At 41.4% G+C, this 26,929-nt stretch overlaps 1 protein-coding gene across 1 annotated transcript in view; it reads left to right on the forward strand.

Annotated features, from left to right (window-relative positions):
• LOC119977820 (ubiquitin carboxyl-terminal hydrolase 12) overlaps window positions 1–26,929 on the forward strand; it is a 49,910-nt gene that overhangs the window by 18,675 nt on the left and 4,306 nt on the right. Inside the window, exons 3-8 of the mRNA XM_038819044.1 lie at window positions 4,295–4,508; window positions 5,787–6,022; window positions 6,459–6,535; window positions 6,730–6,813; window positions 12,250–12,447; window positions 19,329–19,407. Of these exons, the coding sequence (XP_038674972.1) occupies window positions 4,295–4,508; window positions 5,787–6,022; window positions 6,459–6,535; window positions 6,730–6,813; window positions 12,250–12,447; window positions 19,329–19,407 (888 nt within the window). The remainder of the gene's footprint in view (window positions 1–4,294; window positions 4,509–5,786; window positions 6,023–6,458; window positions 6,536–6,729; window positions 6,814–12,249; window positions 12,448–19,328; window positions 19,408–26,929) is intronic.

Genomic DNA, 26,929 nt, shown 5'->3' on the forward strand with positions numbered 1-26,929 from the left:
TTAGATGAGATACAAGAGATGTGAACTCCTTTATCTTGTTTTGACTAATATTTTATTCTCAACGTACCAGCCTTCCCGGACAGGCGCCGGAATGTGGCGACTAGGGGCTTTTCACAGTAACTTCATTGAAGCCTACTCGTGACAATAAGCGATTTTCATTTCATTAAATCTCTCAAGAACACAAAAAGGAGCAGGAATACACAGGAGCCTGATCCACCATTCATACAATCATAACTGATCTCGGGCTTCAATTGCATTTTCCTGCCCACTTCCCTTGGCCCTTAATTTCCTGAGAGAACAAAAATCTGTCTATCCCAGGCTTAAATATATTCAATGATGGAGCTTCCTCAACCCGCTTGGGAAGGAAATTCCAAATATTTACAACTCTTTGAATGGAGTCATTTCTCCTAATCTCTGTCCTAAATGATCAGCATCTTATTCAGAGCCTGTACACCCGTCTTTTAGATTTCCCAACTAGCAGAAACATTTCTCAATGTCTACTCTATCAAACCCCTTCAGATCTTTGTAGGCTTCAATGGGATCGTCTCATTCTCTAAACTCCAGAGAATATAAGCCCAATTTACTGAACCTCATCATAGGACAACTCTCTTCAGCTCAGGGCCCAATTTAGTGAACCTTCTCTGTACCGCCTCCAATACAAATATATCCTTTCTTAAATGTGGAGACCAAAACTGCACATAGTACTCCAGATGTGGTCTTGCCAAAACCCTGTACGATTGTACAAAACGTCTTTATTCCTGTACTCCAATCCTCTTGCAATAAAGACCAACATGCAATTTGCCTTCTTAATTGCCTGCTGCACCTGCATGCTAACTTTCTGCATTCTTTGTTCGAGCACACCCAAGTCTCTTTGAACATGAACATTTACAAGTGTCACACCTTTTAAATATTCTGCTCCTCTAATCGTTTAAGCAAAGCTAATAATTTCATGCTTCCTTACATTTTACTCCACCTGCCATAATGTTGGCTACTCATTTAATCTGTCAGTATCTCTTTGCGACCTACTTGTTTCCTCCCCATAGCTTACCTACCCACCCAGCTTTGTATCATCAGCAAACTATGGTACAATACTCTGTCCCTTCATCTAAGTCATAAAATAGCTGAGGCCCCAGCACTGATCCTTGTAGCACTCCACTATTCACTGTAACCTGGAAAAAGCCCTGTACACCCACTCTCTACTTTCTATCTGTTAAAATGCCCTCTATCCATACTAAAATATTACTCTACCTCCTTGAGCCCTTATCTTGCCTATTAACCTTTTGTATGGCACCTTATCAAATGCCTTTTAGAAATCCAGGTTCCCCTTTATCTACCCTACTATTTTACCTGCTCTAATAAATTTTCCTTTAGTAAAATCATATTGACTTGTTCTAATCACACTAAGTACATTGTTAAGACTTCCTTGATAATAGATTTCAGCATTTTCTAAACCACTAATGTTAGGCTAACTGATCTGTAGTTCACTGTTTTTTCTCTCCTCTTGGATATCAGTAAGAAGTCTTACAACACCAGGTTAAAGTCCAACAGGTTTGTTTCAAACACGAGCTTTAGGAGCACTGCTCCTTCCTCAGGTGAATGGAGAGGTATGTTCCAGAAACATTTATAATAGACAAAGTCAGAGATGCCTGACAATGCTTGGAATGCATAATTTCTCCTGTCTCTGCTTCTAAGAGACCAGCGTTTAATTTATCTACTCTCTTCCTTTTTATATACTTGGAAAAGGTCTTGCTGTCTGGATTTATATTTGCGACTAGTTTAACCTAATTTCCTAGTTTTTTTCCCTCTTTCATCAACATTTTGGTGGTCGTCTCCTGATTTCTAATACACTGCTAAAGCTCAGACTTGCTACTGTTCTTTTTAACTTATGTTTCCTGCAATTACCTTATTCGTCGTTATGTAATCTGTCCCTTCCTGCCCCACTGGGGCTGGTTTAGCACAGGGCTAAAGAGCTGGCTTTTAAAGCAGACAAAGGCAGCACGGTTCAATTCCCGTACCAGCCTCCCTGAAAGGCGCCGGAATGTGGCAACTAGGGGCTTTTCACAGTAACTTCATTTGAAGCCTATTTGTGACAATAAACGATTTTCATTTAATTTTTCATTTCACTCTTCTTGTCTTTACTCACTTTACTATACTGTTCTGATGCTTCAACTTTTCTCTGGATTTCTAAACCTCAATTCACCCAATTTCCTCCCTCCCCCACCCATACACACCCTAAGTCCTGCGCACCGCCCTAGTTATATGATTCACCAGAACACTGATCCCAGCCTAATTCAAGCAGAGCTCCTCCCAACAGAATAGTTCACTCTTCCCCGAGTACGGATGCCAGTGCCTTATGAATCAAAACCCCATGAATTGAAACACTTTCTTCCCACCTTATGCCAATTAGCGTGTGCCTCAGGTAACAATCCTGAGCTGATTACCTTTGATGTTCTGCCTTTTAATTTGGAGCCTAACTCCTCAAATTCTCTTGTCGAACCAGGAATGATGTTTTGCTTTGTCGTTGATTCTCACGTGGACTACAACAACTGAAACCTCCCCTTCCCAATTCAAGTTCCTCTACAATCATGAGGAGATGTCCTTAACCCTCCTACAGGCACCAGGCAGGCAACCTTCAGAACTCCCGGTTGTGGCTGCAGAGAACAGTATCTATGTCCCTAACTATACTGTCTCCCATCACAAACACATTCCTCCTCTTTCGACCCACTTGAATGGAATGGCAATTTTTACCCTATCCACCCTTGTTGATCTGAGTAAGATAGCCATATTAGTGTTAATTATATATTTTGATGCACGCTCATATATCTAAGAATCAAGTTGTGTATCAGCTACTCAATATTTGCTTACGGTCCTTAATATCCATCCGAAAGAGATGTTCCTCAACTACTATTCGATGGGGTTTCTGGGAGTTTGTCTGTCTGTATTCTTTATAATCGCACAGTCATTGCTGATTGTTTACCAAAATATTACAAACATTCTGGAGACTAGGATTGGTGGTGATTCACGGTCCGCCTCAAAAATAATCAGTTCAATTGATAATGAAGAATAGAATCACTGGGTTAAGCCATCACTGGTTTCCATTACCAAAGTATCCGCATTGCACCGTAACAGTAAATGAGAATTATGCGAACATTCAAAGTAATCTTTTGTTTCCCTCCAAAAGGATCAGGTAGTTTATGATAAGTACATTAATTACCTGTAGAGCTCATTTTAATTTCACACGGTTCCAAATTGGGAAATTAGTAGTTGTATTGAAAGACCAGGAGAGTAAAGTTGCACCATCTGTTTGGAGGAAATTTTAATAATCTTAGTGTCACAAGTATGCTCAAATTAACATTTTAATTAAGTTACTGTGAAAATCCCCTATTCGCCACACTCCGAGGGAGAATTCAGGATGTCCAATTCGCCTAGCAAGCGCATCTTTCGGGACATGTGGGAGGAAATCGGAGCACCCAGAGGAAACCATGCAGACACAGGGAGAACATGCAAACTCCGCACAGAGACCCAAGCCGGGAATCAAACCTAGGTCCCTGGCATTGTGAAGCAACAGTGCTAACCACTGTGCTACCGTGCCATCCTTTCATATATTAAATGTATACCTAAGTAAGTTATGGTGAAATATCCACAATCATTTACACTGCCTGTAAAATACAACTACCCCATACTCTGCCTTCATTTATAAAGTTCCATTCCTGTGCAAAGAATAGCTCATGCAAGGTTCTTGGGTTTAGACAAATCATGTGGTGGTGTAGATTTCTATGCAAGCATTTGGATGCAGAAAGGCCCACGATCACAGACATCAGCATCAATTAGGTTTTTTGAGTTTGATAGCAATTTTCTATGCAATCTTCTAAAAGTAAAAGATCTGTGCTGAAGCCTACACTATAATTAATTTCTGCATGTTAGATTCAAGAAAATATGGCCCAATGTTTTAATATGTTAAAATAATCCTGGAACTTGCAAAATTGAAAAAACATTATTTATTTCTTGTATATGTGCACATAGTAATATGTAACTTTCTCCTTTTTTTTTGTAAAACAAGTAGTAGCTTTTGTACTGTAATGTACTAGCTGGGTTGGAAAATACAAAAACTGCAAGGTAACATTTTGGTTAACAATAGGGAAAAGTAAATATTCAAGTTGGCAACACTTACAGAATGGTTAGGAAATTCTAAGCATTTATTCATACAACTATGTGAAGAGTTGTATTTTTCTGAACTTTTTTCGATTTACCTTGTGACTGATTTCAGCTTGTTTGTCCTCTCTTGTGCTATTAGTTTGGGAATACCTGCTACTGTAATTCAGTCCTTCAGGCACTTTATTTTTGCCGTCCATTTCGAGAGAAAGTTCTAGCCTACAAGAATCAACCCAGGAGAAAGGAAAATCTACTCACGTGCTTGGCAGATCTCTTCCACAACATAGCCACACAAAAGAAGAAAGTTGGTGTAATACCTCCCAAAAAGTTTATAACAAGACTACGGAAAGAAAATGGTAAGATTCTTATTCAAGGGAGACAAGGTCAGTCTAACTTGTGAACGAATGTAAAGATATAATGGTTGGAATTCTCCAGCCCCCCCACTGCAGTGTGTTATCCCATGGAGGTGGCTTGCCATTGGTTGATGGCAGGATCTTCCAGTCCCGCCGAAGTCTCTGGCGATTTGGTGTTGACTCAGCCCTGCTGGCAGGAAGGGCTGGAAGATTCCACCCAATCAGTCTGACAACACCTCAGTGATTTTTAAATGCTGGCACTTGGGTGTTACTCACAGTGAGTGGTGATGGTTGATCATTGTAAGATAATGTTGGGGAAATCAACATGGGAAAAAGCCAACAATTTTACCATTTTGGCCTTGTGATATCTTGGATCGATTTTATTTTTTGAATGACACAATAATTTGAAAATTGACCACAACATTTACAGATTATCTGAATATTGAAGAATACCAACACTGTAATTCTTTAATGGTAAAACATTTTGAATATCTCTGTATAATTTTGGTGCTACATGGACCATTCTTGTTCCAGAATTGTGTCTGCATCAAATGCACATTGTTGCAGGCTGAGCTGGATGCCATCTTGCTCTGGTCTTTGGAAAAGGCACAGGGTACATGCTACAGAAGTATGCAGATTAAGAAAATTATGATATTAGTCCGTTCATATGCTCATTCTTGTTTTCAGATCCCCTCATGGCTTTGCCTCTCCCCATCTCTAATCTCTTTCAGCCCCATAACCCTCAGATATCTGCACTCTTAAATTCTGGCCATTTAATTTCTTGAAGGAAAATTCTGAACTTCAATGCTCCAGAATATTCACCCAGCCATCCTCCATGTGCTCCTGCATCACAATCTTCCTCCAAAACATTCTTTCTCTCCATTTCAGCAACATTGATGTTGAAATTATTGCTCTCCTGTGCTAAAGACTGACTAAAAGCAAAATTGCCACCTAATGGTGCTTCCAGAACATAGCACTGTTAGATTTTTCATGAAAGGCATTACATCGTTGCTGGACAATTTACTTTGGGTGTGTTGAAGGAGTACAGTCCTGAACTCATTCCACACCATCCACTATTCCCACATCATCTTCTGTTATTTTGATTACTGGAACTGGGGAATAGCTTGGATAAGTCTGCCCTTTTTTGACTCTGATACGAGGGTGAAGCTCACAATTATGAAGTTAAATTGAGTACTTGTTCCAATTAAAAATATATTGCAGCACATATTTTGCTCCCTATCAATATAGATAGAATTGTTCACTCATTTTTTTTTGTTTCAGAACTTTTTGATAATTACATGCAACAAGATGCTCATGAGTTCTTGAACTACTTGCTAAACACCATTGCCGATATCCTGCAGGAAGAGAAAAAGCAGGAAAAACAGAATGGACAGCTACATAATGGCTGTATTAATGATGATAATGGCAATAGCAATGACGTACCAGAACCAACTTGGGTGCATGAAATGTTTCAAGGAACATTGACTAATGAAACCCGTTGTCTTAACTGTGAAACTGTAAGTTTAGCATTCAAAAATTCACGATTTCTGAACTTGTCAATTTTATTATTCATAAGAAAATATGGGGGTAACAGTAATAATAAACTTTTATTTTCCACTCCATTCATTGCCTGTGGCTACTTGAAATACAGTGGATGTCAGTTGAGCTGTTGTATTAGTGCTAACCCCATATCAGGATATCTACTCTAATGCTGTTTTGCCACTTTTCCCCAGCTTCTTTAATATTTTGCTTGAAATTCCTGTGTGGGTGACTCAATTTGAATGATCACATTTAGATCTAGATTTTGCTTTGAGAACAGAACTACATTTCCCTCCATTTAGCTATCCACAAGTGTCCCAGAAAGAATTGCATGCTTTTCTTGTACTTCAGGAAAAAATGCTTTCAGATTATTGTATTACTACTGATAGTAACTTTAAATTCTCTACTTCGCAGGTAAGTAGCAAAGATGAAGACTTTTTAGACCTTTCTGTTGATGTGGAGCAGAATACTTCAATTACACATTGCTTGAGGTATGCTGAGTAAAATGTGAAACAATATCCAACTTTGTAATTCTTCTTAGAAATCAGGGTTTTTATCACGTTAAATGATCAGACTTATGATTTATGGGGGACTTTTAAAATATGTAGTCAATTTTCATCTCTTTAACCTTGAATTTATTGTTAAGTATCAGAGATAAATGCAAGATCTGCCTTTTTTTGCACAGGGGGTTTAGTAATACAGAGACGCTGTGTAGCGAATATAAATATTATTGTGAAGTGTGCTGCAGTAAGCAAGAAGCTCAGAAAAGGTAAGAATCTATAATATTGTTTCAACAAACATGTTTCGATCCATTATACAATGGATGTAATGACTCAGAGTTGATTGTTCAGATTCTGATTAAAGACGTTAATTGATTAAATTAATTGAAAATCCCTATCTGTATCAAAAAGGGAAATGTATTGTTGCAGTATTTTCTGAAAAATAAAACTGTGAATTGCTTCATGGTTCTTTACATTCCTTCAGGGTTGCTTTTATATTAAACCATTGTTCCAAATGAGGAAAAATCAAATGATATGTGAATGAAGAGGGGAGATTAAATGTCATTTCTGCAATGGAATGACTCTAAAGGGAATTGAGTGAGTTGCATATAATCATGGAACCAGAGATATTGAGCTCATAAGAACATAAGAACTAGGAGCAGGAGTAGGCCATCTGGCCCCTCGAGCCTGCTCCGCCATTCAATTAGATCATGGCTGATCTTTTGTGGACTCAGCTCCACTTTCCGGCCCGAACACCATAACCCTTAATCCCTTTATTCTTCAAAAAACTATCTATCTTTACCTTAAAAACATGTAATGAAGGAGCCTCAAATGCTTCACTGGGCAAGGAATTCCATAGATTCACAACCCTTTGGGTGAAGAAGTTCCTCCTAAACTCAGTCCTAAATCTACTTCCCCCTATTTTGAGGCTATGTCCCCGAGTTCTGCTGTCACCCGCCAGTGGAAACAACCTGCCCGCATCTATCCTATCTATTCCCTTCATAATTTTAAATGTTTCTATAAGATCCCCCCTCATCCTTCTAAATTCCAACGAGTACAGTCCCAGTCTACTCAACCTCTCCTCATAATCCAACCCCTTCAGCTCTGGGATTAACCCAGTGAATCTCCTCTGCACACCCTCCAGCGCCAGTACGTCCTTTCTCAAGTAAGGAGACCAAAACTGAACACAATACTCCAGGTGTGGCCGCACTAACACCTTATACAATTGCAACATAACCTCCCTAGTCTTAAACTCCATCCCTCTAGCAATGAAGGACAAAATTCCATTTGCCTTCTTAATCACCTGTTGCACTTGTAAACCAAAGTTTACCAATTATAGACTGTGTTGGAGATTGCTTTCCTCAAATTTATTTTCCAATGAGGAACTGATGTTTTAGGATGCTTAACTTGAATATGTGCTCTCTGTCCTCGGTTTCTGGTACGACAAACATAGAAATGTAGAAAATGGGAGCAGAAGTAGGTGAGTCAGCCCTAAAAGCCAACTCCGCCATTCAGTATGATCATGGCTGGACCTCTATCTCAACACCACACTTTCCCCATGCCCCTTGACCCCGTTAGAGTATAGAAATCATCCCTTTTTTCTTAAATATATTCAATATCTTGGCCTTTTGTGGTAGAGAATTCCATAGGTTCACCGCCTTCTGAGTGAAGATGTTTCTTTTCCTCGCCTCCCACTGCAGCCTAGGACACAATTAATCCGGACCAGGAAATTTGTCCACTTTTAAGCCTGTCAATACCTCCAATACCTTGTCACTCCCTACATTGCTAAATTGCTCAAGACCCTCACAATATCTCTTCCCGAAATCTCTAACTACTTCCTCAATCTCTTGGGTGAAGAAAGATGGGTGAACACCCTATCAATGTCCTCTGGCTGGGCAGCATGATTTCGTAGTGGTTATCACTGCTGCCTCACAGCATCAAGGACCTGGGTTCAATTCGAGCCCCAGGTCACTGTTCATGTGGAGTTTGCACATTCTCCCCATATCTGCATGGGTGTCACCCCACAGCCCAAAACGATGTGCAGAGTAGGTAAATTGGCCACGCTAAATTGCCCCTTAATTGGAAAAAAAAGAATTGAGTACTCTAAATTTAATGTCCCACCCACAGATCTCCCCCTTGGTCCTTAATGGGCCCTATGCTTTCCCTGGTTATCCTCTTCCCATTGATATACTTGTAGAATATCTTGAGATTTTTCCCTACTTTTACCCAGAACCTTCTCATATCCTCTCTTTGCTCTCCTAATTGATTTCTTAAGCTCTGTCCTGCACTTTCAGTGCTCCACTAATGACTCTGCAGTCTTGCTCCCCTTATACTTGCTAAAAAGCCTCTCTTTTCCTTCTCATCATATCCTGAATGTCTCTGGGTCTTCCATGGTTCTCTGCTGGGTTTGTTACACTTCCTATTACCCAAGGTGATTTAGGCATTCTGAATTCTCCCTCGGTGTACCCGAACAGGCGCCGGACTGTGGCAACTAGTGGATTGTCACAGTAACTTCATTGCAGTGCTAATGTAAGCCTACTTGTGACACTAATAAAGATTACTATTATTAGACGGGATATATTGGGCCTATACCCTCCCCATTTCAATTTTGAACACCCCACTGCTTTACTATAGATTTCCCCACAAGTAACACCTTCCAGTCCACCCAGATCCTGCCTTATTTTGTTAAAATTTCCTCTTCCCCAATCCAAAACCTATTTTTTGCAGTTTGTCTATTTGTTTGTCCATAACAAATTTAAATTGAACCAAGTTTTTGGTATTCTAAAAGGCATTAAGGTGGACAAGTCCCCAGGTACGGATGGGATCTATCCCAGGTTACTGAGGGAAGCAAGGGACGAAATAGCTGGGGCCTTAACAGATATCTTTGCAGAATACTTGAGCACGGGCGAGGTCCCGGAGGACTGGAGAATTGCTAATGTTGCCACTATGTTTAAGAAGGGTAGCAGGGATAATCCAGGGAATTATAGACCTGTGAGTTTGACGTCAGTGGTAGGCAAACTGTTGGAGAAGATACTGAGGGATAGGATCTATTCGTATTTGGAAGAAAATAGACTTATCAGTGATAGGCAGCATGGTTTTGTGCAGGGAATGTCATGTCTTACAAACCTAATAGAATTCTTTGAGGAAGTGACAAAGTTAATTGATGAGGGAAGGGCTGTGGATGTCATATATATGGACTTCAGTAAGGTGTTTGATAAAATTTCCCATGGCAGGTTGATGGAAAAAGTGAAGTCGTATGGGGTTCAGGGTGTACCAGCTAGATGGATAAAGAACTGGCTGGGCAACAGGAGACAGAGAGTAGTGGTGGAAGGGAGTGTCTCAAAATGGAGAAAGGTGACTAGTGGTGTTCCACAGGGATCCGTGCTCGGACCACTGTTGTTTGTGATATACATAAATGATCTGGATGAAGGTATAGGTGGTCTGATTAGCAAGTTTGCAGATGCTACTAAGATTGGTGGAGTTGCAGATAGCGAGGAGGACTGTCAGAGAATATAGCAAAATATAGATAGATTGGAGAGTTGGGCAGAAAATGGCAGATGGAGTTCAATCCAGGCAAATGCGAGGTGATGCATTTTGGAAGATCTAATTCAAGAGCGAACTATATGGTCAATGGAAGAGTCCTGGGGAAAATTGATGTACAGAGAGATCTGGGAGTTCAGGTCCATTGTACCCTGAAGGTGGCAACGCAGGTCAATAGAGTGGTCAAGAAGGTATACAGCATGCTTGTCTTCATTGAATGGGGTATTGAGTACAAGAGTCGGCAGGTCATGTTACAGTTGTATAGGACTTTGGTTAGGCCACATTTGGAATACTGCGTGCAGTTCTGGTCGCCACATTACCAGAAGGGTGTGGATGCTTTAGAGAGGGTGCAAAGGAGGTTCACCAGGATGTTGCCTAGTATGGAGGGTGCTAGCTATGAAGAAAGGTTGAGTAGATTAGGATTGTTTTCGTTGGAAAGACGGAGGTTGAGGGGGGACCTGATTGAGGTCTACAAAATTATGAGAGGTATGGACAGGGTGGATAGCAAGAAGCTTTTTCCAAGAGTGGGGGTGTCAATTACAAGGGGTCACGATTTCAAGGTGAGAGAGGGAAAATTTAAGGGAGATGCGCGAGAAAAGTTTTTTACGCAGAGGGTGGGGGGCGCCTGGAACGCTTTGCCAGCAGAGGTGATAGAGGCAGGCACGATAGCATAATTTAAGATGCATCTGGACAGATATATGAACGGGCAGGGAACAGAGGGAAGTAGATCCTTGGAAAATAGGCGACAGGTTTAGATAAAGGATCTGGATCGGCGCAGGCTGGGAGGCTGAAGTGCCTGTTCCTGTGCTGTAATTTTCTTTGTCCATGTTGTGGTCGCTATCACTAGAATGCTATCCCCCCCAACACATCAACCACTTGTCTGGCTTCATTCCCCAGAATTAGGTCCAGCATTGCACCATGCCTTGTTGGATCCTCTACAAATTGAGCTAAAAGGTTCTCCTGCATTCATTTTAGAACTCTACTCCATCTGAGCCCTTAACATGATGGCTATCCCAATACCTAGTGATTTTCAAGTTTCTAATTACAGTAGTATTTGATCAAATGGCTTGTCTTGTTTGTGTTGTCAGAGATCTAATATCACCTGAATGGTGCACCATGGACTTCTATATAAATGAAAATGTGAACAAGTAGTGCAGCTTAGTAGTTAAACAGGTTGATTTTTTTTTTCAAATTTAGGTTACATTTGTTTAAGATTATGCTCTTGATCAGCTAGTCTCCTGAGGAGGATAGGAGTTTAGGAGGATAGATGCAGGAGTTTACCTAATCTCAAAGGCAGAGATTCTTTCAGCTAGCTGCACACACTAAAGAAACTAATCACCCTCGGGCAAATGTTACAAATACAGAGATTTTAGGGACATTAGTGTTTTCTCTGATCTCCTCCTCTTTGCAAGAGAGACAGTTGAGTACAGCTGCACAGATAAGATCAGGGACTCTAGTGAAAGATCAATGATATTTTTTTCAGTTCTGTGGTGCTCTTAAAGCAATGAACTCAGACAAATTGATTTGGTCTTAGTTTGCCCAGTCCAAATTCAATTGTTTTCCTGAAATGTGCAAGTATTTCTAAGCTGACTATTATCATAAATATCAAAATTAATTTTTTTAATCTAACAGATTTTATGCTGCAGCATACTTTGTATCAAAATGTGTAAGTAGTTGCTAAACACATAAAAAATGCCGTCCTGCTTGTATAATAGGTGAGGAATCATTTATTTAAAAGTCCAATGTACTAAATAGCCTTTGAGTGGAACGTAACTTTATTGGAACCAATTAAACTTCAGGACAATGTTTATCTGGTAGATATAGAAAGAAGTATATGAGACCATGTTTCATCTGTCCAAAAGAAGTCATTAAACCACAGATAGGCTGGTAGCAAACACACTTGAACAACCACATCACATCATAATAACAGATATTACTTGGATGAATTAAGATTTGGAGAGGAAGAAGGCAGGGACTGTAGAAGAGTTTAAAAAAACAATCCTAATGTAATCAATAGATGGAAAATGTAGCTCTATAAGTAACGTGCAAATTAAAAAAGCTTGATTCTAATCTGCTAGTTCTAAACTATAGGACTTTTTAGATATATTATCAAAATAAAACTTTATTATAACATTTGTCACATGACCTTTGATGTCATTTTGCAGGATGAAAGTTAAAAAACTGCCTATGATTTTAGCCCTTCACCTGAAGAGATTCAAATATATGGATCAATTGCATCGATACACAAAATTATCCTACAGAGTAGTCTTTCCTCTAGAACTCCGACTATTCAACACATCAGGTGATGCCACCAATCCAGACAGAATGTATGACCTGGTTGCTGTGGTGGTGCATTGTGGAAGGTAAGCACTAAATCTTCTTTGCATTTAAGAATACAAAAAAAGTATAGAACAAGAAAAACCCATCAAAGCATTCCTTTTTGGGCACATATACTCAGCTATATCTTGGACTCCCCTCAAGGGCCAGTAATGTACCCCTCCCCCTCCCCCACCCTTTTGCTTCTTATCACAATCCACCATTCACCAACCTCTGCTGGAAAATGCACATTCATAACTGTAAGATGAGAATATGATCAGGCACAGCTTCTGCAGTATCTCAATAGTTAAGCTTTAGTGTGAAGGCAATTTGCTATGGTGGAATCGTATCACAGCATTATTGTCACTGCCAAACTACAAGGGCTAGACTTTTGTCTGTCTCATCTGGGCATAAAGTAATGGCTAGATTGAATCATAGAATGGTTACACCACAGAAAGCGACTGTAGTTTGTCATGTCGATACCAGGTCTCTCTGTAAGTGCAACTCGGCTAGTTCACTCCCCCGCCTTTCCCCATAGTCCTTTAAATTCTTTTGCTTTGGGCAATTATCCATTTCCCCTTTGAAAGCCATGGTTGAATCTGCCTCCATTACACTTTCAGGAAGCGCGTTCCAGATTCTAACCATTCACTGTGTAAAAGATTTTCATCATGTCCCCATTGCTTCTTTTGCCAATCATCTTAAGTTTGTGTCTGTTGCTTCTTGACCTTTCTGCCAATGAAACAGTTTCCCCCTATGTACTCTGCTAAACCACTCAAATTTTGAACCCGCCATCAAATCTCTTACCAACCTCTCTTCTCCAAAGAGAATGGCTGCAGTTTCTTCAATCTTTTTAAATAACTGAAGTCCCTCAACCCGAGAAGCATTCGAGTAAATCTTTTCTACACCCTCGTTTTGGCTCTCCATCCTTTCAAAATGTATTCCTGTGAATTGGATACAATACTCAGCTGTGGCCAAACCAATGTTTCATAAACGTTCATCGTAACCTCCTTGCTTTTTTACATTATGTCCCTATTTATGCCTTGGATCCTGTACAACTTATTAATCACTTTCTAAACTTCCCTGCCACCGTCAGCGATTTGTACACATATACCCCAGATACCTCTGTTCCAGCACCCCTTTAGAATTGAATCCTTCTAATTTATATTGCCTCTCCTTCCTACCAGTTGGGAAATGCAGGGAGGAATGCAGACTGTTGGCTGAAAGCACTCTCATTTTCTTTCATTTAAGTGAATTGAAGAAAACTTAAGCAGATTCCATTAATAAGTGTGTATTCCACTCTGCTCAATTTTCCTTTCTACATTTTATAAGATAGTTGAGATGAAAATCAAAACATGTATTTAGGATTATATGAGTAAACAGATGTGTTGCCCTTCAGCGTGAGAATGAAGAAGAAAATGTTAATATGGTTTGCTTATTACACTGCATTGTATGTGTATTGTTCTTCAGTAAAATAATTATGATCAATAATTCTGAACAGCGAGGAGGTGCGCACTCACAGCAAATCTCCCATCACGTTGGAGCAAGTGGAATTTTCAGGTCAAATTGAGTTAGAGGACAAAGAAAATCAGACAAGGGCTATGAAAAAACCGTAGTGCTGGAAGCTTGAGGGGAAGGAAGAGCAAGAATAGAAGAGGATAAGATGCAGCGTAACACAGGGTTACATTTGGGGATAGTGCAGTGGTCAGATACGAATTAGAAGGCGGGGGCCTTAAAAAGTAGGGTTAAAAGTTAAGAGAAGAGGAAGGTAAAGCATGGTATGAAGCCAGAGGGGGGTTAGAATCTTGGAAGTGGGTATGGAAATGAAAGCTGCCAAGTGGGTTTGGAGTTCAGAGGAAATGCCTGAATAGCAGCAAACCAGCACAGGATGTTAATACAGGGGTGGAGTTAGACTGTAGAAAAGAGCAGAGCTGGAAAGTGTGTGGTGAAGAGAATAGATCAAAGGAATAAGGAGAGAGAAAAGATTAGCAGAGAGGGAGAAGAGCAGGGGAGTAGGATGGGAGGGGAGATAGGAATGGAATGGCAAGGATGCGGGGGGGGGCTGGGAAGAGGGGAATTAATGATGCAGTTAGAGAGCAGGCATGTAGGATAGAATAATAGGAAGAGATTGGAACGTAGAGTGATAGAAGCTGATGAAATGCAAGAGAGAGAGGGGGATTAATGGATTGATTCGTTGTAGTCTTAAGTATTAATGAATTTTCTTCTGGCCCAAGATATAAAAAATATTGTGACTGATGCATAATGAATACTACAGTAACAGCAATTTCTAGTGCCTTTTAATGTAAAAAAAAGCCAAACGGTGTTCATGAGGACCATTAAAAAGTAATGTTCGACCCCATAAGGAAATATTTAGATGACCAAAAGCTTGGTCAACGGTATAGGTTTTAAGAAACAAATTAATGGAAGACGGATCAGTCTAATTTGCTTTGGGGAGATTTAGTAAGAGCATTCCAGAAGCTCGTGCCTAGATGGGGAGAAGAAAAGACTATAGAGGGATACGAAAATAAAGATGAGAATTTTATAATTGAGGTTTTGCTTGACTGGGAGCCAATGTAAGTCAGCAAGCACAAGGACGATTGGTGAATAGGACTTGGTGTGAGAAAGAACATGGGTATCAGAGTTTTGGGTGACCTTGGACTTACAGAAGGTAGAACATCGGAGGTGTGGTGAATGCATTCACCTGAGTATGAAGTGTCTGTATAGTACTGTGACCTATGACCAGGAAATGATAATACGGTCTACTTCCGGGTACTGTACTAGAACCCCGGTGGACTCTGGCTCCGCCCTCTCCGGGGCGATATATAGACCGGCCACCTGTGGGCGGCACTCATTTGTACAGCAGACACTGGCAGGCAAGTTCCTGGATAATCAAGTCTTATGTTCACTCGTTCTCACAGTCTCGCAGTGAATTTGATGGTATATCAGGAGGCCAGCCAGGACTGCATCAGGTTAATCAAGTCTGGAGATAACGGAGGCGTAAACGAGGGTTTCAGAAGCAGATGAGCTAAGGTCGGGAGAGCAGGTGATATTACAGTGAGGGAATTAGGTTGTTTAGTGTTGGCTCTCGAGTCATACAGTATAGAAGAGGCCCTTCAGTCCATTAATTCTGCACCGATCAAAACTACATTAAATCTATGCTAATCCCACTTTGCAGCACTTGGTCCATAGCCTAAAATGTTATGGCATTTCAAGTGCTCATCTATTTTTAAAAGTTGCGAGGTTTCTCGCCTCTAGTACCCTCCCAGGCAGTGCATTCCAGACTCCGACCACCCTCTAGGTGAGAAGGTTTTTCCTCAAATCCCCTTTACACCTACCCTGCACCTTAAAATTATGCCTCCTCCTCATTGACCCTTAGTTATTGACCCTTCAACTAAGGAGAACATCTGAATCCTATCCACCCTGTCCATACCCCTCATAATTTTATACACCTCAACCAGGTCCCCCCTTGGCCTTCTCTACTCTAAAGAAAATAACCCGAGCCTAACCAGCCTCTCTTCATAGATGAAATACTCCATCCCAGGCAACAGCCTTGTGAATTTCCTCTGCACTTTCTCCAGTGTAATCACGTTCTTCCTATAGTAACTTTTGCAGTAACTTCATTGCAGTGTTAATGTAAGCCTACTTGTGACAATAAAGATTATTATTAGTGAGGTAACCAGAGCTGCACACCGTACACTAGCTGTGGCCTAAACAAAGTCCTGTATAGTTCCAACATAACCTCTCTACTCTTAGAATCCGTGCCACAACTGACAATGGCAAGTATCCTGTGTGCCTTCTTAACTACCCTATTAACCTATCCTGCCACCTTCAGGGATCTGTGGACAAGAGCCCCAAGATCCCTCTGTTCCTCTGAGCTTCCTAGTGTCCTGCCATTCATTGAGTACTCCCTTGTCTTGTTTTTCCTTCCAAAGTGCATCACCTCGCACTTTTCTGGGTTAATTTAGTCATTATGTGGTCAGGAGCAATCCACCTAACCTCACATCTTTGGACTGTCGGAGGAAACCGGAGCTCCCGGAGGAAACCCACGCAGACACAGGGAGAAAGTAAAAACTCCAAACACAGCCGCCCGAGACCGGAATTGAACCCGGGTCCCTGGAGCTGTTAGGAAGCGCTGCTAACCACTGTGCTGCCCATAATTAAGGATAATTTAGCATGGCCAGTTCACCTAACCGGCACATCTTTTTGGGTTGTGGGGGTGAGACCCACCCAGACACGGGAAAATGTGTATACTCCACACTGATAGTGACCCTGGGGCCGAGATCGAACCTGGGTCCCCGTGCCATGAAGCAGCAATGCTAACCACTGCGCCACCGAGCTGCAGTCTTGATGCAGCATCTCGTTGCATTGGAGGAGGATGCAATTACAGAGCGGAACGTTTACAGAGACACTTCTATCACAAAATCAAACACAGCAATTTAAAATGGCAAGAGGTTCCCAGGCAGTATGCAAGTATGGGATACATACATTTTGCATAAGTATGAGGTTTGCAAATATGCGTTTTGAGCAAGAGAGGGCATTTGGATAAAGTGCATTAATAAATTATGATTTTACAATTAATGCAGTATACAAATAATTTTTTGATGCATTTATTTTAAGGAACATGTTTGTAAACTCATACATGCAAGTAATTGTAATAAATACTATTGATCTGTTGCGAGTCATTCATGAAGCTTTTTGATCACCTATGGAAGCAGACAGGACAAATGAGCAGTGGATTCAGGATTTCCCTGGCATAATTGTGAACCAGTGTACATGGTCCAGAACCTTCTCAATCAGGTCTAAAGTAATTGAAAGTATGTTATCTTGTAGTTTTGGAAGGTTTTTAAAAAGAAAATTTAATAAAACCTGTGTCACTTGTTTGCCATTTGCTTTGAGGGCTGTAACTTCCAAACTTCCCAGCATTAGATATGGGGGTACCCCAAGAAATACTGGGGAATTCTTCTCGGAACGTTAACGGTAAGGGTTTGCACGACAATTGCCCAGAAGTGCTAACTTCTTCTAGACAATTGCCCTGCGCAAGGAACCATCCAAAAATTCAATTTAATTCACTAACTTCAAATGATTCCACCAGGGTTGCACCAATGCTTACCCAGAAGTTAAAAAAACTAAAACCTCTTCGAACTTCAGGGTAACTATTGTAAACACTCAGACCGACATCCACGGGACCCACCCCATCCTCAGACCACCCCAATTTTATCCACTTACTGTAAACACTTCCCTTCTCCCTGATCTGCCAATTTCACTGGGCCCTTCAAACATACCTGCTTTACTACTGTTAGTGCTGTATAAAAGGAGCCATAACCTCTTTCAAATCCGCTGGGGCCTGTGGGGAGTGTTTTGATGCAGGCCCCAAGCTGCTCTGGCCGCTGGACGTATCAGCGCAGTTTTCAAGACCAGGTAATTGTGCATGAAATTCTTCTAATTCCTGTGGGACATCTCTTTCCTAGCTAGTCTAGTCGGACGTTATGGTCCATTGTTGTTGGGGGGAAAATGCTGAGGTGTTTTCTTAATTGAAATGAACTATTATGGTATGGAGCAGTCACGTGAACCATTTTTTTGTAGTTTTAAATCTTTTGAAATTGTGTATGGAGAAAGTATGTTTATAAATTGCACTTTTCAATATAATGCAATGTTGGGTATATGAAATTTGTATGTTTTCCTGTGGGAGTACTGTAAATGATATGAAATGAAATGAAAATCCCTTATTGTCACAAGTAGGCTTCAAATGAAGTTACTGTGAAAAGCACCTAGTTGACACATTCCGCCGCCTGCTCGGAGAGGCTGGTATGGGAATTGAACCATGCTACTGGCCTGCCTTGGTCTGCTTTAAAAGCCAGCTATTTAGCCCTGTGCTAAACCGGTCCCTGCGTTATCTGCCCCACTGCACCCTGCCAATACATCTGTAAAGTGTAATGATGGATGAGAATCGTTCGCACAATATTCATTCAAAGTTTGAAAAGCAGCCAATAGTAGTTGTAAGTAATATCTTTATAAACGTTTGTTGTGTGTAAAGGGAACATTTTCAGCTATGTAACACACAGGTGATTGAAGCTGGTAGAGGTTTGAGCTTGTTTAGCTGATGAGTTAAAAATATTACAAAGCATTTTGAAACTGCTTTAAGAATCTTGGCCTTATAGTATATTGGTACTAGTTTACAAAATAAGCTTTGCAGCAATACTGTAAATTATCTGAGGACTGGATCAAAACCTATTGGAGCCATCCTTTATGACAGTCTGTAATCTAATATTTTGTTAACTGCAATGCAGGTTGTCCGTACATTATATTTGGCCTCACGGTAGCATGGTGGTTAGCATCAATGCTTCACAGCTCCAGGGTTCCAGGTTCGATTCCCGGCTGGGTCACTGTCTGTGTGGAGTCTGCCCGTCCTCCCCGTGTGTGCGTGGGTTTTCTCCGGGTGCTCCGGTTTCCTCCCACAGTCCAAAGATGTGCGGGTTAAGTGGATTGGCCATGTTAAATTGCCCGTAGTGTAAGGTTAATGGGGGGATTGTTGGGTTATGGGTTACATGGGTTTAAAGTAGGGTGATCATTGCTCGGCACAACATCGAGGGCCGAAGGGCCTGTTCTGTGCTGTACTGTTCTATGTCTATGTCTATATGGCCAGCAGCAGCCTTTGAGGCTGAAAAATATCCCTTGTAGCCTTTTTTTTGTGAAAAACTGATTAAACCTGTAAAATGTAAATTAATCATTATACCCTGGCTCCCTGCCAGATTTTCTGGCAAAGTCTAATATGAGCGGAGAGGAGAAAATGATGGATAGGCAATTTCATCTTTAACGGCTAGAATTTTACTTCAACTCTTGTTTTCAACTCTTGTTAGTATAAAATTTATCTGACGCTACAAAAACATTAAAAAGAGATTTTGTATTAATACTAGTTGTTTCTTTTCTTTAGTGGTCCTAATCGAGGTCACTACATTGCAATAGTAAAGAGCCATGACTTTTGGTTGCTGTTTGATGATGACATAGTAGAGGTATGTTTATTCAAAGTTAATACTGAATTTAAGTATAATTAGCACACAATTTTGAAAAGCACCTTTTATGTTTCGACTTGCATTAAGTATGATTTGATTATGCTTTGCGATGTCAAATATTGCAGCTACTTAAGAAAATCATTTTATTATATACTTGAAACTTGAATTTAAAAGGAACATGGAGGTTTGTATGGCTCTATTACCGTATCTACAACTGTGTTAAACCATATTGATGTAGTTATTAACCCATTTATCTGGGACCTTAACAATGTTAGGCTGATAGCAGATCTGGTGACTTTTTCCCAACTATTGTTGTTTAATCTACAGAAACCTGAAAAAAGGTGTTATGATCCCAGTTGGTATTAAAACTGGGCAGGAGGATCCCAGAATGGAACTCTGGCTCAAAAGACCGTAACATTAACTTTTTTTATAAAACACAGAGGAAGAGTCACAGGACCACTAATTAGTTTGAACAACAATAAGAAAACATTTATTAAACATGAAAATATTAGATTATGACACAATATTCCTTTACTCCCCCATTGGTTTAACAATTACACTGATGTTAAGGTTAACGTACATCTTAAACTACAATGGTCCCATTAACACACAGTCCTTTTTAAGCACACAGATTGGCTGTAGTCAAATACACTCCGCTCTGAACCCAAGTTAGTGTCTGTGGATTTCTTCTCCGAAACCCCAAATGATTGTCACATGAGAGTTTCAAAGCTCCACTCCCAAAAACACACTTTAAAATCTTCTCTCATAATAATCCTTTCCCTTAGCGATTTTCATTCCGAAAACTAGTCCAAATTTTACAAATTACTCTTTTAAACAAAGCTTCTGCTCCACTTTTAACAGCGAATCCAGTCCAAGATTTTCAGCCCTCCCTTTAGGATTTCTTTATCTTGAATGCTTTGCAAACTGTTCACAAATGCGTTAACTGTCGATTCCTAGACGTTTATTACTCAAATGTTTGAGTAACTTCTGGAGCCTGTTATCCCACTTTAAATCTGGTACTATAATTGTCTATTTAACTCAGAACATTTTGATTACTTTCCTTGAATTCTTATGAACAATACCCTGGTCTCTTTTCCCTTAACTCCAATTATCTTAATCATTCTTTCTGTCCCAATTCCCTGGACTACCACTTGTTCCTTGGCAAATCTGAAGCTCTGTAACTCCCTTGTCCTGTCCAGCATCTTCTGGCAAAGTTGAGAGATGTTCACTCCCCAGTGTCCTGTCTCCAACTGCAATATAGATACAGCTAAAACTTAAAAGCATTTCTACCCTTACAGGGGCCTCCAGTCACTAAGAAACCCCTGCTGCTACTATTTGTTTTTCACGCCGTAGCCCTCTCTAAGCATAATAGAAACACAGTTGGGAATTAAACAACCCCCACACATACAGACACCTTCTCCAGCAAGATTCTTACCATAGGTTTTACCCTTCCTGGCTCAGAAATATTAATTTAAATCCACTCAAAACAACCCGTATTTCTAATGTTTATCAATAAAACTATAAATCCCTTAAAACTACCTTTGTTTTCCAAACTGAAAAGAAAAAATAATCTGAAAAACTGAGGTATATACCCTCCCAAAAGGAAAAAAAGTTTTAAAGTGGTTGATTTAAAAAAATTGTATTCTTGATAACTCATGAAACCTCTCATGAAATGCCTCTGAATTCAGACTAGTTCACAGTTTATGTTCCAATTTTACAAACATATAGTTTATTTTTAAAACTGAAGGTTCTCCAGATTACTCTTGAATGGTGAAATCGCAATATTCCATAAAGCCATCAAAAGCACAAACAGAAATAGGCTGTTTGGCCTGACACGTCTGCTTTGCTATTTAATGGGATCATGACTGGGCGGCACAGTGGTACAGTGATTAGCACTTCTGCTCACAGCTTCAGGGACCCAGTTTTGATTCCGACACGGGTGACTTTGTGGAGTTTGCACATCCTCCCTGTGTCTGAGTGGATTTCTCCGGGTGCTCCGCTTTACTCCCAGTCTAAATATGTGCAGTTTAGCTGGATTGGCCATTCTAAATTGCCTCTTAGTGTCTAACGGTTGTGTGGAGTTACGTGGATAGGGCGGGGGATTGGGTGCTCTTTCAGAGGGTCGGTGTAGGCTCGAATGGCCGAATGGTCTCCTTCTGCACTGTAGGGATTCTATGACTGGATTGACGTGATAATCCTCAACTCCTTTGCTGTCTTAACCCCATAACCCTTGATTCCCTTACTGATTAAAAATATGTCTGTTTCAGCCTTGAGCATACTTAACCCATCCTCTACGGCCTTCTGTGGTAAAGAATTCCACAGATTCAGTACCCTCTGAAAGAGGAAATTCCTCCTCATCTCTGTCTTACTCTGAGATTGTGTCTCTGGTCCTAGACACTCCCATGGGTTACGGGTATACGGGTTACGTGGGTTTGAGTAGGGTGATCATTGCTCGGCACAACATCGAGGGCCGAAGGGCCTGTTCTGTGCTGTACTGTTCTATGTATAAGGTGAACAACCTATCAGCATCTACCCTGTCACCCTGTCCAAGTTCCTTGAGCCTGTGATATGTCTTAATAAGGTTGCCTCTCAATCTTCTTAACTCCAATGAGTAAAAAACAAACTCGGCCTCTTATAACAAAATCCCTCCATTCCTGGGATCAACTTTGTGAACCTTCTCTGGACTGCCTCCAATGCCAGTATATGTTTCCTTAGATAAGGAAACCAAAACCGTTCACAGTATTCCACGTTTGGTCTAACTAGTGCCTTGTATAGTATTTCCTATTTTTACTATACTATAAGTATAGTACTTCCCTATTTTACATACCGTTTGAAATAAAGGCTAACATTCCCCATTACCTGCTGAACTTGCATACTCACTTTTTGCAATTTATGCATGAGGACCCCCAAATCTCCTCTGCTGTATCTTTCTTTGAAATAATATTCAGCGTCTTTATTCATAAAATCCCTACAGTCCAGAAGGAGGCCATTTGGCCCATCAAGTCTGCACTGACCGTTGGAAAGAGCACCCTTCTTAAGCCCATACCTCCACCCTTTCCCTGTAACCCAGTAACCACCTAAGGGGAAATTTAGCTCACCACTGTGCCACCGTGGCGCCCTTTTTTTAATAGAATCACTACAGTGCAGAAGGAGGCCATTCAGCCCATAGAGTCTGCACCGACTCTCTGAAAGAGCACCCTGGAGTCCTATCCCTGCAACCCCATAACTCCATCCAACCCACACATCCCTGGACTATAAGGGACAATTTAGCATGGCCAATCCACCAACCTACACACCTTTGGACTGTGGGAGGAATCTTGAGCACCCGGAGGAAATCCATGCAGACACGGGGAGAATGTGCAAACTCCACAGTCACCCAATGCTGGAATTGAACCTGGGTCCCTGGTTCTGTGAGGCAGCAGTGCTAACCACTGTGCCCCGTGCCAAGGTTCTTCCTACGAAAGTGCAAAACTTCACATTTTCCTACATTATATTCCATCTGCCAAATTTTTGCCGACTCACCAGTCTCATTCACTAAGGGGCCTATGTTCATTTTGGCCTCCCCCATTTTTATATTACTTACTAGTTTGGCCTCATAGTTTATCTTCTCCCTCTTTGTTATTTTTGGTCATCTTTTGTTGGTTTTTAAAACTTCCCCAATCCTCTGGTTTACCACATTGCCACATATATTTTTTACTTTCAGTTTAATATTATCCTTGACTTCCTAGGTTTATCCCCTTCCTAAAATCCTCCTTCCTCGCTGGGATATAATTTTGTTGTGAGTTGTGAACTATTTTCATAAACATCTGTCATTGCTGATCAACCATCTTTTCTGCCCAACTCCTTTCTCAGCCCACTCCTGCCAACTCTGCCCTCATTCCTTTGTAATTACCCTATTTAAGTTTAGCACAATTGTTTCTGACACAAGTTGCTCACTCTCAAACTGAATGCTAAATTCTACCATGTTATGGTCACTGCTTCCTACGGGATCTTTTACTCTGAAATTATTTATTAATCCTGCCTCATTATACATTATGAGATCCAAAATAGCCTGATCTCAGGTTGGATCCACAACATATTGTGCTAAGAAATAGTCCCAAGTATACTTTATTAATTCTTCCTCTTGGCTACCTGTGCCAATTTAATTTTCCCAATCCACATGACGATTGAAGTCACCCATGATTAATGTACTGCCTTTTATATTTTCCGTTCTACCTTATAGCTACTGTTAGAGGGTTTCTCCGTGCCGAAATTGCGCTTGGTGCGGGGGCGGATAATAGGGTCTCAGACCCGCAGCGCCGGGACGCGGTTCTCCGCGGAAAGAAGAATCAGCGCAAGCCTCGCGGTCGACGCAGCGCCGGTCAGGGGCAGTTGAAAGAGGCCCCCACGGCGATTCGCCGTGATCAACCAGCCAAGTTCCGCCGGCGTGGTTCCAACCTGGTTCCACCCAGCGGGCTCGGACTCGTGACCCCGCTGGCCGTCCTGGTTGGGGGAGGGGGGGGAGGGTGGGGATCAAACTCTGGTGGGGGTCTCCACAATGGACAGGCCCGCGTTCGGGAGCTACCTATCGGTGGGCGCGCGCGATCCGGGGGTCCTATCTTCTTCCGCGCTGGCCCGCTGTATGGCTCCACCATGCTGTGCAGGGGCCGGCACGAAAACGGCCGCTGGCGCATGCGCGGACCTGTGGCCGGAAGTGCAGTGTCCCGTATCGGCAGCAGGAGCTGCGCGGCGCACGCCAGGGTCCTGCTATCTCTCTTAAAACTGGAGAATCATTCCAGACATTTCTGGAGTGATTCGCGCCCCTTTTCCGGCAGGCGTGGGGACATAGCCCCATTTTCGGAGAATCCCGGCCTTATCTTTCAATCCAAAATTATTTCTAGCTATCGTACTTATTCCACCTTGTGCCAGCAAAGCTACCCCACCACCCTTTCCATCCTGCTGTCCTTACGAAACAAAATCACATGCCCCTGAATATTTAGTGCCCACTTTGATCTCCTTGTAACCAAGCCTCTGTAATGAATATGAGGTTATACTTATTAACCTCAATTTGAGTGTTAATCCATTAACATTGTGCCAAATACTACATGCCTTGAAGTAAAGAGCTATTTATTTTGCTTTTTAAACCACTTTTTCCCTCTTTGACCCTATTTGCTTCTTTTTCTATGTTTGTGCACTTTGTCCCTCCTGTCACATTGTGGGTGTCCCTCCTGTCACATTTGTGGGCATCGTTACCTGATTAGATGCCTTACAATGCTGGCATATCCTTTTGCTTTGTAAGCTTCGTATCGCTTCTCCATTGCCCCCCGCCCTTTTTCTCTATTTAGTTTAAAGCCCTCTCATGCGATGTGCAAGAACACTGGGCCCAGCAAGGTTCAGATGTAGAACATCCCAATGGTACAGCACTCATCCTCAGTGCGAATGCCAATGCCCCATGAACCAAAACCCACTTCTCTCACACCACTCTGCGCAATGTATTCATCTCTCTAATTTTATATACCCTATGGGAATTTATACATGGCTCAGGTACTAATCCAAAGATTATAACCCTGGGGGTTTGCGTTGTCTAATTTAGTGCCTAGCTCCTCACATTCTCTATGCAGAATCTCTTTCCTCGTTCTACCTATGTCATTGGTAGCTAAATGGAGCATGTAAATGAATTATCCCCTTCCACTGCAGATTCCTCTCCAGCCCAGAGCAGATGTCCCAAATACTGGCAACATGCAGGCAACACGGCTGTCTGGGCTTTCGTTCCTTGCTACTGAGAACAGTGTCATTCCCACTATACTGTCCCATCTACCACTACATTCGTATATGCTCCCCTCACTTGAATGACTTTCTGTACCACATGTCCCAGTCTCATCTAAGCAAGCTGAAAGAACCTCCAAGCCTGTTGGATAATGCAGAGACTGACACTCCTGCCTTTGGGACCCCTTTCCTGCCTTAGCTGCAGCCACACCCTTCTGTCCCTGATCAGTTTGCAAACCAGAAGGTTCTACGTTAAGAGATGTGACCACCTCCTGAAACAAAGAGTCCAGATAACTCTCACCCCTCCTGATGTGCCACAATGTCCAAAGCTCAACCTGCAGCTCAATGATCAGCCATGATCATAATGAATGGTGGTGCAGGCTCGAAGGACCAAATGGCCTTCTCCTGCTTCTATTTACTATGTATGTTTCTGTGTGACTGGGCCAAAGCTTCTCAAGCTGCAGACACTTACTGCAGACGTGCTTGTCCTGGATCATAGTGGTATCCATGAGCTCCCATATGCAGCAGTCTTGACACATTACCTGTCCTGCCATGCCTATGAGCTTTAATTAACTATTTTATTCAGTTATTTCTTTTATTTTCGACATTCATCAGTCTTATCTCAAACTCCAGTACTATTTTAACCCTTCGGAACATAGACCCTGACCACTTTGTCGATATTCTCTTAGGAACACTCTGTTGGGCAGCACGGTAACACAGTAGTTAGCACTGTGGCTTCACGGCTCCAGGTCCCAGGTTCGAGTCCCGGCTGGGTCACTGTCTGTGCGGAGTCTGCATGTTCTCCCCATGCCTGCGTGGGTTCCTTCCAGGTGTTCCGGTTTCCTCCCACAAGTCCCGAAAGATGTGCTGTTAGGTAATTTGGGCATTCTGAATTCTCCCTCTGTGTACCCGAACAGGTGCTGGAATGTGGTGACGAGGGGCCTTCAAGGTTACATCATTGCAATGTAAGCCTTCTTGTGACAATAAAGATTATTATTATCTGTTTGGCTCAGTGAGTCGACTCTCCATTCACTATTCTCTCCATTCAATGAGATCATGGCTGACCTGTACCTGCACTCCAGTTATCCTCATCAGCTCCATATCCGTTGATACCCATATCTATCAAAATAACAATCTCAGTTTTGAAAGTGCTAATTCTCCCAACAACTGCCGCCTTTTGGGGGTGAGAATTCTAGATTTCAAGTTTATCAATATTTAGTTTCAAAAAATATATGTAAATATATATAAATATATATTCTGTGAAATACTTAACATAGCTCCTTCCTTAGATCTTGTGTTTGGGCATGTTAGGCTCGATCATTCTGGGGAAAAAAATGTAATTGCATTGCAACTGAAACATTTATGAAGTTTGTTATCTTACCCTTCAGGACATCATTACTTAAATGAAGATTTTAAAATATTAAAAGAGGTGGTGGGAGTAGATTCATTAATAACCTTCCAAAGGAAGTTGGATGTATACACAGAAAGGAAGGATTTGCAGAGCTAAGGCAAAGAACCAGGAAGTGGGCCTAATTAACAGCTCTTTCAGAGAGCCAGGACAGGCATGAAGGGCTGAATGTTTTCCTACATGAATCACTGCATCTGCAGTTCTGAAACACACCTTTTTGTGTTATTAACTATGCTGAGATAAGCAGCTCAACTGAAGACGTGTAATTTTTCTTTTGTTTGGCAAACCTTCAAAGCATAGTTCTAACCACACTTCAAGGTTAAATTTGGAACAGTAAACAGACAGAATTTCTCATCTCTGGCAGAAATC

This window comes from Scyliorhinus canicula, chromosome 14 (assembly GCF_902713615.1).
Source record: "Scyliorhinus canicula chromosome 14, sScyCan1.1, whole genome shotgun sequence".
Lineage (NCBI taxonomy): Eukaryota > Metazoa > Chordata > Chondrichthyes > Carcharhiniformes > Scyliorhinidae > Scyliorhinus > Scyliorhinus canicula.